Source organism: Aythya ferina (assembly GCF_964211825.1).
Source record: "Aythya ferina genome assembly, chromosome: 21".
NCBI classification, from domain to species: domain Eukaryota; kingdom Metazoa; phylum Chordata; class Aves; order Anseriformes; family Anatidae; genus Aythya; species Aythya ferina.
Window position 1 is genome coordinate 6,733,875 of NC_140319.1, and position 12,838 is coordinate 6,746,712.

Genomic DNA, 12,838 nt, shown 5'->3' on the forward strand with positions numbered 1-12,838 from the left:
GGCCAGCCTCAGGGGGGCGGGGCTTAGTGGGTTCAGGGGGGCGTGGCTAGGTTCAGGGGGCTGGGTCAGCCTCAGGGAGAGCGGGGCTTAGCGGGTTCAGGGGGCGTGGCTATGTTCAGAGGGGCGTGGCTATGTTCAGAGGGGCGTGGCTAGGTTCAGAGGGGCGTGGCTCGGTTCAGGGGGGCGTGGCTCGGCTCAGGGGGCGTGGCCTCGCCGCGCGTAGCCGCCGATGGCGCCTCGGAAGTGCGCGGCCGTGTTGAGGCTGGGGCGCAGCAGCAGGGCCAGCCCGCGCGGCACGAAGTACCCGGCCAGCGGCGGCGCCAGCGTGCACAGCGCGCCCAGCACGGCCGCCAGCGCCGCCGCCCGGCCTCGGAAGGCGCCCCGCGTGCAGAGCGCGGCGGCGGCGCACGCCAGGTGCAGCAGCAGCCCGCACGTCAGGCAGCGCGCCTCGCGGTAGGCGGCGGGCAGGTCCTTGCCCGCGTAGCTCAGCGCGAAGCAGCCGCCGCTCAGCGCCACGTTGAGAGCCTCCGCCGCCGCCTCCGCCGCTCCCCCGCCGCCGCACTCCAGCACCAGCAGCTCCGCGGCCACGTCGCGGCGCCTGAGCGGGCCGGGGGGCGCGGAGAGCACGGCGGCCAGGCACAGCGCCGCCTGCCCCGCGGCTCCGGCCGCCGCCAGCAGCAGCGGGGTGCGGCGCCTCAGGCAGGCCCGGCGGAGCCGCGGGCAGCGGCCGCGCAGCTTGAAGATGGCGACGAGCTGCAGGCAGCGGGCGGCCACGCTGCAGAGGAAGACGGCGAAGCCCACGGCGAAGAGGGGGAGGCGCAGCAGGCAGCAGGGCCGCGAGGGCGCCCCGAAGTAGCAGAGGAGGCTGCCGCAGGCGCAGCCCAGCGAGCCCAGCATGAGGAAGCAGAGCCGGCCGCCCGCCGCCCGCACCAGGGGTGTGGAGGCGTGGAGGGCGAAGAGCAGCGAGAGGGCGGCCAGCAGCAGCAGGAGCAGCGCGATGGGGGCCAGCAGAGCCCAGGAGAGGGGCTCGGCCCAGGACAGGAACTCCAGGGTGCGGTTGAAGCACAGCTCGCTGCGCGCCGGGGACCACTCGTCCGCCCCGCAGGCCTGGCAGGTGTAAAGGTCTGCGGGAGACACGCGTGGACGGTGCTCAGCAGAGCCCCGGTGAGTGAGGTGTCCCTGGGGAGCTGCCCCTTGCTCTGCTCCTGCTCCTTCCCCTCGCTTCTGAGCCCTCAGGAGCAGTGAGGGCTCTCTGCTCTTTGCCCAGAAGCTCCCCCAAAGGACTGCCCACTGGGCAGGTGGCACTGGGCTCCATTTCCCTCCTGGAGGATGCGGTGCAGGGACCAGCTGCCACGCCAGGTGTCTCCCGTCCCCTTTCCGCAAAGGAAGGGGCTCTGCTGGCACCAGGTATTTGACTGTGCTGGGCAAGCTGTTGGCAGCATCCCCCGGAAAGCACGGGGTGAGAGCAGGGTGTAGGCTTTGCATACCCACAAGTAAGCAAAGAGGGAAGTCAGGCTGACCGCATTCAGGTGAGCCCAGAGGTTTTTACTGGTCACGAGGAGGAAAAGAGACTGAGAGAAAAGAGGGGGAAAAGAGTGTGAGAGAAAAGAGGTAGCTGCTGGGGCTAGAGAGGGGTAAGACAGCGGCAAGGAGGTGATGGGATGAGGAGGAAGGGTGCGGGAAGGGGAGGCAGGAGCTGCCCAGAGTTTACTGACCCGTTCTGTTCAGGAAGGTCCCTGCTGGACAGGCCACGCAGCTGAAGCAACACCTGTGGCGGTTCTGCTGCAGCCTCTTCTCCCCAGCAGCACAGGGCTGGGAGCACATGGAGATGGGGGCCTGCGGGGAGCACAGCAGCCATCAGGCAGCTGGTGGGCAGCGAGAACGGGGCAGGAGGGAGGACAGACTGCAGCCCGGGACGGGCAGCTTGCTGCTGTCCTTCAGATAGACTACGGGCAGCAGCTGAGAGCTTGCTGTGCTGTCCTTCTTCCAGAGATAGGGGGAAAATTGGGATGCTTGGAGGTAAAAGTTGGAGTTGGGAGCCTTTTAGCACATACCCTGCTTATTTTCTGGAAGGATGAAAGGCATTACTAAGGATGCAAATCACCCCCTGTACCCTCCCCGCATACTGCCTCCGTCTGCCCTGTAATGGGAAGATACCCAGGAAGTAGTGTCGGGATGTAATGAGCTTGCCAGTACACAATAAACAAGACGTGGATGCAGAACAGTACCTGGTGATCTTTTGTGTGCCACAGGATTTTGCTGCGGTTAAGGAGCAGCCTGTTGGGGTTCACAGTGAAAGTTCCAACCACATCAAAAGCCCAGCTCAGGCCTCTCCAGTTCCACATAATGATGTTGTAACCTTTATAAATGTTCCCATTGGCATCAAAACAGATCTGGCTGTTGTGCAGGCTGAAGTTTACCTGCTTGATTTTCTGTAGGAGCTGTAAAACGAGAGTAAGAGCAGAGTGGATCCTGCTGACGAGATTCCCACTGAGGGGAGCCTTGTCACCAGAGCGATGTACTGGAGGCCAGCTGCTCTGCTCTGCCTCCTCTCAAATTCCCCAACAACCAGCACGTCTCCAGTGGCAGGCAGCCTCTTCCAGGTTTCTTAAAGGGGCTAGTGGCTGAGAAACAGGAACAATTTGACTGTGCTGGGCACAGGTCTGTATTCAGGCTGCTTTGCCTGTCACAAGCAGCTGAAGCCCACAAGGCAGCAACTGTGCAGTGAGCAGAGAGAGGGAAGGCTGAGAGCAGCCTCACACAGCTAGAGGCATCAGTGAAGGGAGAGCCTTTGTGAGAGGATCTGTGCCTATCCCGTGTGGCCAGAGACAAGAGACTTACAGCCACAAGCAGGGCAGGGGACTCGAGAGTCCTGAGTGCTGTCGTAGTGCCTTAGCTACCAGAACAGCCCTGCTCCCTTCTGCTTGGAGATGAGCCTCCCAGACTGATGGAAAACCCCTGAGCACAGGGGGAAAATCCACACTGCAGAGGGAAGAAGATCCTTCTTCACCTTGCTCTTACCTGCCAGGGATAGACTCTGTCTTTGCTGCACACCCCCGAGGCACAGCCCAGCAGGTCGTGGAGACCGTGGGCCACGGCATACACGGCTGAGTACACGTTGTTAGAGGCCTGAGTGTCATATATGTTGGGGGCAGCGGCGAGCAGGTGGCATCCTGGGCACTGCTGGGTGCAGTTCGGCCAGCTACTCTCGCTGCTGCTACTTCTGTTCTCCCCACCTGCCCCCGTGCTGCCAGCACTTTCAGACACAGCACGTTCCTCTGCGTATTTCCAAGACTCGAGGTGTTCCAGCATCACAGACTCTGCCTGCTCAACTGACATCCCAATCACAGAGCCGATATTTTGGATGCCAGGCAGTTGCCAGATGTTTTGGGCCAAAGACCAGTCTTCAGAGGCCACCCACACCATGCCCGTGATGTTCTTCTGCACCACCACCTCAAAGAAAGGCCGGGCGCTGTTTACATTGGAGAAGACAACGGTGACATTGACCCTGATGTCCATGAGGATTCTGACCAGCCTCTGGAGCTCCGGGCTGCTGGCGTCCTTGTTCGTGGGGATGATGCCTCGGTAGGCAACACACACGCCGCTTGCGACCAGCAGCTCATAGAGGGCATCTAACCCATCCCTGCCGTACGCGTTGTCGCTGCCCAGCAGGGCAACCCAACTCCACTCGAAGCTTTGCAGCAGCAGCGCGATGGCTTTCACTTGCTGCCCATCGCTGGGGATGGTGCGCAGGAAGGAGGGGTACAACCGCTTCAGGCTCAGCGTCTCCAGGGAGGCTTCATAGCTGATCTGCAAAGCAAGCCAGGAGAAGGGGTTGCCCTCCCCGGGCAGTGACACACAAGGAGGATCTGCTGCCGTGGTAAGGGGGGACTCCACAAGCAGCAGGTCTTTTGAAGGGAGTTAGAGATGGGGAGGCTGAAAAACGTTCTGCCATGCACTGCCATGAGAGAAACCCCAGAGAGCCAGGGAGCTGGGCACGGTTCCTGCCTGTCAGCTCTTTGTGCCCAGCTGAACCAAAGCTGCAGCCAGGTCCAGGGGGGCAGCAGGGCTGTGCTGGCAGCTCAGTTTGTTCCTCAGCCCCAAGCCCACTCTCCCTCACCCTATCAGCCCCCTGGAGCTCTTTTTTTGGCTGCTACAGACAGCCCCCACAGCACTTGTTGGGGCTGCTGCTGTGAGGGAGCAGAGCTCACCTCGGGCACGAGGAAGACACCCAGGATGGCAGCTGTGGTGAGGGCCAGCTGGGTGCTGTCGGGCCCGATGACGGCCACAGCGGTGGGCTCATAGTGCTGGAGGGCGGGCAGCACCCCGACATCCCGCCGCCCCTTCTGGACCAGGGCGCGCAGCGTCGCGTAGAGGTTGGCAGACTCGGAGCAGGTGTCGTAGATGTCGTAGCCCAAGGTGACGTTGGGCAGGAGGCTGCTGGAGTTGTTGATCTCCTCCAGGGCGAAACGCATGGTCTGCAGGAGGTGGTAGCCGTGGCTCTTGAAGGCGGCAGCGCTGCGCAAAGACAAGTGAGATGAACACCTCAGGGGGGAAACCTGGAGGGGATGGGAACACCCTGGGGAGCGCACCCAAAACACTGCACCCAAAACACTGCACCCAAAACACTGCTACCACTTGCCCCCGGGACCCCTCTGGAGCCCCCCGGGACCCCTCTGGAGCCCCCCAGTCCCTCACTCGTTGCAGCCGTCCACGAGCGGGCGGGCGGCAGCCCTCGGTGCGAGCCCGTGCAGCTGGAAGAGGCCGGCCAGGCGGTAGTCGCCATCACGGCTGAAGAAAGAGGCGGTGGCGGCGCTGAGGCAGAGCCCGAGGCACAGCAGCACCGGCGGCATCGTGACGGGAACCGGGGGGGGCGGCAGCAGCAGCGGCACCGGCCCCGGGCGGCGCCTCTTAAAGGCCCGGGGGGGGGCGCGGCTCTCGCGAGAGGGGCGGAGGCGGCGGAGCGGCGGCCGCGGCCATGCCCGCTCGGCGCGGCCGCCCCCGCCGGGCCTCGGCCCCCGGCCGCTCCTCAGCCACCGCCGCCACCCCCCGTGGGGGCCGCTCCGAGGCGGCCTGGCGCGAGTTCGCCGCCTCCTTCGTGCGCGCCGGGATGGTGCCGCCGGCAGATACCGGGCTGGCCGCCGTGGAGGCGGCGGAGGGAGCCGCGGTGCTGCTCCTGGCGCCGCAGCAGGTGGGCAGCGCCCGGGTGGGACGGGACGGACCCGCTGCCGGTGCCGCCGTCTCACGCCGTCTCCCCGCAGGCGCTGACCTTCACCGGGAAGTGCCGCCTGCGTTGCCTGTACGGTGCCGTCCGCGTGTTGGGCTTCGCCATCGGCCCGCACCAGCCGGGGCTGCCGGTCTTCTCGCCGCCCACGCACTGCGCCCTGGCCCTGGAGGCGCTGCCCGCCGCCCGCCCGCCCGCCGCCGACCCCCGGCAGCTCCGCGCCGCCGCCCGCGCCGCTATGTGGGCGCACCGAGTCCGCCGCCGTGAGTGGGGAACGGGGGCACCGGGAGGGACCGGGTGGGCGCCATTTCGCGTGTGGTGCGGGTCGGGTCGGGCCGGGCCGGCCGCCATTTCGCGTGTGGTGCGGAGCGGAGCGGTGCGGGGCCGCCGCCATTTCGCGTGTGGTGCGGTGCGGGGCCCGGCCGCCATTTCGCGAGCGCTCAGGGCCCCGCTGTTCCCCCCCGCAGAGGCGCGGGTGAAGGTGATGGCGAGGTTCTCGCCCGAGTGCGCCGTGGTGCTGCTGGAGCACCTGGACACGCCGGTGACACGGTTCCTGCTCAGCCTCCCGCCACTCTCACGGCTCTTCGAGGCACAGGTGAGTCCCAGGAGGGCACCTCATGGACACCCATCTCGGTGGGACTGGGTTGTGCCACCTTTGCTGCTCCTCCACCAAAACGAGCATCTTGTGGAGCGAGAGGAGCCAGCGTGTGTGGCTGCCCCGCTTGGCGTGCCTGCAGCAGTCCTGTCAGTACCCAGCAGCACAGAGCATGTGTCTGTGTGGCTTCATGTGTGTCTTCTCAACCTTTTTTTCTGGTCTTCTATAGAAAAAGGAAGAGTCTAGCTTCACAACAGAGGATGCAGTCCTGGCATCTGTCGGTATCGTGAAATGTAGCCCAGATAACGGACTGCTGGTGTCAAAGAGCATGTTCCTAGCCCTGGAGGAGCTAATACAAGCATGTTGTGGTGAGTAGCATGGACTTGGCAGAGCTTTGGTGGCTAGAAAAAAGAAGCTCAGAGTTTTTCATGAATTATAATTAGGGGAAAGAGTACATCTTAAAAGGAACTGATTAAAGGACATGCTCTTCTTGAAGCAGTGTGCAACTTGAGCTTATACAGCACCTGGGTTGGGTTTGTGTCTCTACTGCCTGATAAGCACTTCAGTGGTATAAAGATATTTCTCAACTTGATGTCAAAACTCCTTTGGTTTTGCTCTTTGTAGTGTGTAAAAAAACATCTTTATCTAACAACGTTAAAAAGATCGTGAGCAGTTGGAATTAATACCAACTGTGTTGTAGTATTAGAGCTTTCTCCTCCTTGTAGGAGCCTCTTCCCTTTATATTGATAAACTTAATGTACTGCTCTTTAAAGGACTTTTTTTATGAAAATGCATCATAGTCAGACCAGAGATTCTGTAGGTTTTGCAAGTTGTTTTCTTTCACAAATTTATGCAAATAGGGCACATCAGAATAACTCCCTGTCAGCCCCTTTCAGAGAATGCTTTTTTCCCCCCAGCGGAAGATGAAGGTGTTCCTGTCATTATGGTGTGTGGTCCAAAAAGCATTGGGAAGTCAACATTTAACAGATACCTGATCAATCTGTTACTGAATCAGTGAGTTTTTTTCACGTTCTGTGGCTCTTTAAGTAATGCATGTGATTTAAGAGAAGAAGAAAACTACCTGCTAAGATGCTCAAGAATGTTGTTTTCACTGGAAACTGGTTATCTTCTTTTTGGGGAAAAAAAAAAAGCCTAGTTTTCTGTTTTCTTGTCTTTTCTGTATTCTTGCAGAAAAGCTACATAATGAAATATTTCTACTGAAATACTGCTAACAGCAACTTGGACTGTATGAACTAGCGGACACCAAACAGGGTTTAGTAATAAGTTGAGATTTATAATGTTTAAAAATACACCGAAGGTTATGACTTGTTATTGTCTCCAGATTCTTGGCAGGAAAAGGTGTAGAAGCTTATTATCTTGGCTACTGCATGCTAAAAATAAGGATTACAGAATTCATAAATCTCAAATAGCTGATCTCAGAGTGCCCAGTTCATATGAGAGAGGTGGTACGCTGATTAGTACCACTTTTGATGTACTGTTCCCGTTACTCTTAAGACTGGATAGGTGTGAAGCTATTGTCAGACAAGCATATGATATAAAGTGCAGTGTAGCTGAGCCCTTTAAGTTCTTGCTTAATACTTGCTCAAGCGAGAGAAGGGCATAAGCAAGTGGTGGTTTGACTGTTTAATTTTGATGACCTGGAACAAAATCAGATTGTGTTTTGTACGTATTCAAAGTCACGTCCTTTTTCTTCTAGTGGATGCTAACATATGGGCTTCTTTCACTGCAGCCTTCCCTCCGTTGAGTATATGGAATGTGACATAGGTCAAACAGAATTTACGCCGCCTGGATGCGTGTCTTTAAGCAGTGTAACAGAGCCCTTTCTTGGTACGTGCTTGGCTGTTTTCGGCATTTGCCAGAAACATCTTTAATTCCCAGAAGGTGCTTTTTGAGTAGGGGCTGTACTTCAGGCAAAGTTGCTGCATCTACTGAAGGTGCATGTAAAGAATAAAAACCTGTAAATGTTTTCTTGCTGGGGTTGTGGGATCCATGTGAAAATATTGATAAATAACATGGAGCCATTCTCCTTTCTTGTTTCTCTTCCTCTGTATTTTAAAGGGAAGATTTGTGTCTATAAGCCAGTGGAACAGGTTGTGACGTGTCAAAGTGGATTTTCAGCCTTTCAGATTTGTAGGGTCGCTTTGGGAAAACTTGCCTTAGTTATTAGTCTCTGCAGGTATAATTAGTTTGAGGAATGCCAAGTAGATCCATATAGATCAGGGGCTGTTCTCACTGGAGGGGGGGGAAAAAAACAAGCGAACAAAAAACCCCTTTAGCCAGAGAAACTGTTAGTGTTTGTGGTTCTGTGAATTTGGGTCCATGTCTATAAAAGATACTATCCAAGTGATTTGCTTTTTGGATAGCTTGTCATAGGAGATTGTGAATTTTTAGAACTTATGAACAAATAAATAATACTTAAAAAAAAAAAATAAATAAATAAAATCAATTGCATGGAGTCTGCAACTACAGAAGAACTTGTTTTGCAAGACTATACAAGAATGACTGTAAAAATGCTAAAAGAAGACAGTTTATTTCAAAAGGGATTGCTTGTGGGTACTTGATAGGGATGGGGGTTGCATTTCAGTTACTGGAAGTATTAGAGGCTTGTTCTTATTTTCAGGTCCACCATTCACTCATCAGCAAACGCCATGTAAGATGGTGTATTACGGACAGACCAGCTGTGAGCAGGACACAGAGAGATACATCGATGTTGTGAAGTACGTGTTCAACTCCTACAAGAAGGAAGTGCCTTTAGTCATCAACACTATGGGCTGGGTGAAAGGTAAACACGGTTAATCTATTCTGAAGAGACATGAACCTAAGCAGTACGCCTCTGCGCTTCCTAGAGAGTCTAGGATAAGACAATAACAGCTTGCTGCACTTGAGCTGTTGTCAGTCTTCCATAACAGCATTGAAATTTCTCTACGAGGTGGCAGTAATCGAGTTTTCTCTGCTTCCTAAAGGTGAGGGTTTGCTGCTTCTGACCGACATGATTCGGCTGTTAGCGCCCACTCACGTGGTTCAGATGGATGTGTACGACTGGAAGGCCATGGATCCACTCACCCCCGAGTACGTTCACCTCGCTCCTGGCCTGTATACCAAAGGCAAACAGCAAGGCAAGAGCAAGCAAACGAATCTGAGTGCAGCAGAGAGCTGGAAGTCCTCTGAAGGAGAGGAAGATACATCAGTTCCTGACTATAAACTGCTCTATATCCACCCGGAGTTCCCTCGAGCTGGGGTTGCAGGTGAAGCGTAAGTAGTAAGTGCTGCGTGGTGGTTAATTTGCTTAATAAAAGTATGCTTAGTCCTGGCAGGAAATTAATAACAGAACTCTTGCATAGGCCTTCAGTGCCCCCGTTAACTTGTTCAGATGCTATAAGGTTTATTGTCTCCTAATAAGTTTGCCTGTTGTTGTGTTTTGGTGGGAGGTGGTTGAGGGACTTTTTCTTGTTGTTTTGTTTGTTTGTTTTTGGGGGTGAGGGATTGTTCCTCCCTGCACTGCTTCCAGTGGCTGCTATAAGTTATTTAGACTTCTTACACCACTGGGCATACTTTATGCTTACAGAATACTGTCTCCTTTTTTTTCTTTTTTTCCCCCTAATGGGGAAGTTCCTTGCCTATTTCTAACAGACATAGATGGTCATGTTAATTTCTCTGACATTTCAAGTCAGTTTGTTTACATTTTTGAAAGGCATGACTTCCTGGACCTTGACTCTTTGTTGCCCATTTTAAATGCTTTGTGTTGAGTCAACTTTCCCTGAAGAGCTATTTAAGAAAGCAAACGTACTGTTCTGTCTCACAGCTATATGAATAGCAAGGTTGGAGAAGGGAAATGTTCTCTAATAAGATTTCTGTTTGTTTTTGTGGGTTCTGTTGTTTATTTTTTTTTTAAAGCCACATTGGATTACTAGTGCCTCTTCAAAATGCCCTAAAATCTTGTGATTCTTTAGAGGTAACAAAAATATGGCTCTGAATTTTCTTCAAAGATTCAAGTTCTAAAAACTTAACTTGTATGAGATAGTGGCTGATTCTGCATGGTGTACTCAGGGATGTCTGGGGGTTATCTGGCTGAATTGCTGCATGTGTGCTGGCTTTTCTTGATTTGTTGCAGTTATTTTCCAGGCGAGTACACAGCAGCATCCTACGTGACATGGCAATACTAGGTTACCTTGGTCACCTGCAGCCTCCACACACAGGATCAGTACTCCCGCTGAATAGTTTTGTGCCATACCAGGTAAATGAGCATTTTTGAAAGACTTGAGATAATGGCTCTCTGTCTCGGGTTTTGTGTACTTAGAATTATCTCTGAACTCAAACCAAACTTACGTTGAGTTAATGAAGCTGTTCTTTTCCTTTCCCCTTAGGTACCTTTCAATGCTGTTGCACTCAGGGTCATTCATACGGATGTTGCTCCTACCAATATCATGTATGCAGTGAATGCCAGCTGGGTCGGGCTCTGCAGGATACCAGACGAAATCAGATGCCAAAACGATGGGCCAGTCCTGCTGACACAGACACCGGTCTGTGATTGCCTTGGCTTCGGTAAGTGAGCCTCGGAAACCTTAGGCTATGTTCTCACATGTCATGTTTTGACAGGTATATTGCCGAATGGAAAGAGTAGAGTAGATAATTCCATCAAAAACAAATGGAAAAGTAGGATTTGATTGAAGAACAATCAAAAATACATTTTGCTTTCTATTACAAGCTGTGCTTCAAGTCCTTCGCTTCTCTGTAACTTGTGGCAGCAGTTAAGGAGAATGTCACCGAGCAGCATCTTCTGTAGCTGGCTTCTCTTACTTGGCCTTTCATAGCTTGACAAATTACTCACTTCTGGGATTTGTGTCTTCAATAGAAGATTCCAAATGGCTTATACAAAATTCTTCAGCTGTCTGTGGGACTTGTTATTTCACAGCTGGTAGGGGGGAATGTTTTCCTTTCTCTAAACAGAGCTGCAACTGTAGTGTTTGTGGCCTGAAACATGCAAAGATTTCTCTTAAGTGCTGATGTTTGCTGTGAAGAAGCAGTTCTGATTTTGAGGAGCTACCTTGAGTTTCTGTAGGAACACAACAATGAACAAGGATAGGCACTTTGAGATGTTAGGTGCTCTTACATATGTGGAGATGTTGGGAAGGTGGGATACAGAAGTGCAGGGTTATTTTTCCTCCAGATGTCTTGAATTCTTTTCTTGGTTCTGGAAAAGCTACTTACTCAAAGAGCTTCAGCCACATTCACTTACACAGTCCGAAGTGATTTGGTGGAGTTAGGACTGAACTTTCTATGTACTTTTCAGGAATTGTCCGGGGGGTTGAGATGGAGAAGAAACTTTATCATGTCTTGACACCGGTGCCTCCTGAGAACCTGAGACAAGTGAATTGTCTGTTGCTTGGGAATATTGCCATTCCAAACTGCGTTCTTGTGAGCCAGGTAGGAGCTGCTTGGGAGGAGGGTGGGAAAGAAGGGACAGGCTTGCTGGCAAATTCTCCATTTTCTTACTCTGAGGCTTGTGTGTCCAGAGCTGTCTGGGCATTAGCAGATGGTCATACTTGTAGGAGACTGCCCTTAATGCATAAAACCAACTGAGATAATGTTCTTGTTGTTTTTCAGAGATCAGAGTGTAGGTCCAGTGATAGCTTTCTCCTTTTCTTCCACTAAACTCTTACCAGTCTGTTTAAAGGAAGGTGTTTTCAATTCAGCTGAAGATACAGGTCCATAAAGTTGTTCCTATTTTTGTTTTTTTTTTTTTCCAGGAAGGAATTGAGGGAGAGATCCCTTATGTCACATCTGAATATAACTACAACATTCTGGGGTCTGGGAAGCTGAAAAAGAAGAAGCATTTCAAGAAGAGGGAGTATTCTTACCAGTGTGATTACACTTGAAGCCTTTAGGACCTCTGACTGCAGGATTTCTTTTATATGGCAAGAGGCAAGTGTAGTCACAGAAGCACTGGCTACCACAGCTCCAGAGAGACCCGGAACAAGTTTCTGATGTGTACATACTAAAACATGTCAATTTTTAATAATGTTTTATATTTTCAGTAAGTATTTTGGTGTTTTGTAATAAATACATTGAAAACGGTGGTCTGGTTTGAATTTTTCCAAAGCCTTCCCTGACTTGGACATGGCTGTGGGTGGTTACCAGAAGCTCGTCCTTACTTAAAGTAGTAGCTTGTGGCATGAAGTGATTCTCCTGAGTGGAGCCTAGCCTTGTTAGCTCTCAGTTTCAGAGAATTGACGCACTACAGCAGGGGGGTGCACGTACACCTCCCCAGTAACTGTAAGTTTGTTTTACTCACAAATTTAAGAGCTTGCAGTGTTCTCATGGCAGTTGTCTCCTGTTGGTGAGCATGGGGCTGCAGCTGGGGTGGTGGTGCGGTAGGAAATGCTGGGGGGAAGGAGGGATGGGCTCTCCAAGCTCCATGGGCTCAGGAACTACGCGTTGTGCTAACCCAGCTTTGGGGAAAAGGGCAGCGGTGATCAGCCAGCCTGCTGATACCACTGTACATAAGGAAGGTTTGTGGAGGAGCAGATGTGCTACCTCACATCCTCTGCGGCCACTGATCTTGCTTTTTTCGGCCTTAGTTTGCTCTGACTGTGCAGCCCGTTGTGGCTGAAATTAAAATAGTAAGTTTGGGTGTAAAAAGAGCTCTGCTTCTGCTATGACGGTGTCATCCATCTCCTTCTGAAGGCAGTGTGGAAGAAGTAGAAGGTAAAGTGGGCTGGAAACGGAGAGGAATGCATTACCCCGGTACTGCACAGAACAGCGCTGTGCTTGGTCTCATTTAAGCCTCATCCAGTGAAGGACTGGAGGAATTTTTTTTTCCTCACTTTTTTTTTTTTTTGGGGGGCAGCAATTTGCACCTGAGCGAAGATGAGTTTGGGGGGGACTCACGCAGAGGTGAGTAAGGGCTGAACCTAATTGGGAACACCTAAATAGGTAATGGGAGGGCTGGGCACTTAACAGATCCGCAGCTGTGAAGACAACCTCCCCTTTTCGTGCTG

At 53.0% G+C, this 12,838-nt stretch overlaps 2 protein-coding genes across 2 annotated transcripts; one reads left to right on the forward strand and one right to left on the reverse strand.

The window, feature by feature from the left end:
- Nucleotides 1-195: 195 nt before the first annotated feature.
- On the reverse strand, nt 196-4,901 carry TAS1R1 (taste 1 receptor member 1; the record flags this gene model as incomplete). The annotated part of the gene is made up of 7 exons (XM_084494793.1): nt 4,699-4,901; nt 4,212-4,518; nt 3,022-3,810; nt 2,089-2,441; nt 1,951-2,012; nt 1,716-1,856; nt 196-1,124 (listed from the first exon to the last, which is right to left on the reverse strand). Exons 1-7 carry the CDS (start codon nt 4,851-4,853, stop codon nt 196-198), a joined length of 2,736 nt encoding a protein of 911 aa, XP_084350919.1. The 5' UTR covers nt 4,854-4,901.
- Nucleotides 4,902-4,960: 59 nt separating this feature from the next.
- NOL9 (nucleolar protein 9) lies at nt 4,961-11,913 on the forward strand. Its single transcript, XM_084495070.1, has 12 exons — nt 4,961-5,191; nt 5,262-5,487; nt 5,692-5,819; nt 6,049-6,187; nt 6,737-6,833; nt 7,570-7,667; nt 8,461-8,622; nt 8,804-9,092; nt 9,963-10,074; nt 10,205-10,382; nt 11,131-11,264; nt 11,588-11,913. The coding sequence occupies exons 1-12, from the start codon at nt 4,979-4,981 to the stop codon at nt 11,714-11,716; spliced, it is 1,905 nt and encodes a 634-aa protein (XP_084351196.1). The 5' UTR covers nt 4,961-4,978; the 3' UTR covers nt 11,717-11,913.
- The last annotated feature ends 925 nt before the right edge of the window (nt 11,914-12,838 follow it).

What these genes read in the sequence shown, in the direction of transcription:
- NOL9 (XM_084495070.1), top strand. Translation starts at nt 4,979, where the DNA reads ATGCCCGCTCGGCGCGGCCGCCCCCGCCGGGCCTCGGCCCCCGGCCGC. An exon ending in GCTAATACAAGCATGTTGTG is followed by an intron (nt 6,188 to 6,736) that starts GTGAGTAGCATG and finishes TTTTCCCCCCAG; the next exon opens with CGGAAGATGAAGGTGTTCCT. An exon ending in ATCAATCTGTTACTGAATCA is followed by an intron (nt 6,834 to 7,569) that starts GTGAGTTTTTTT and finishes CTTTCACTGCAG; the next exon opens with CCTTCCCTCCGTTGAGTATA.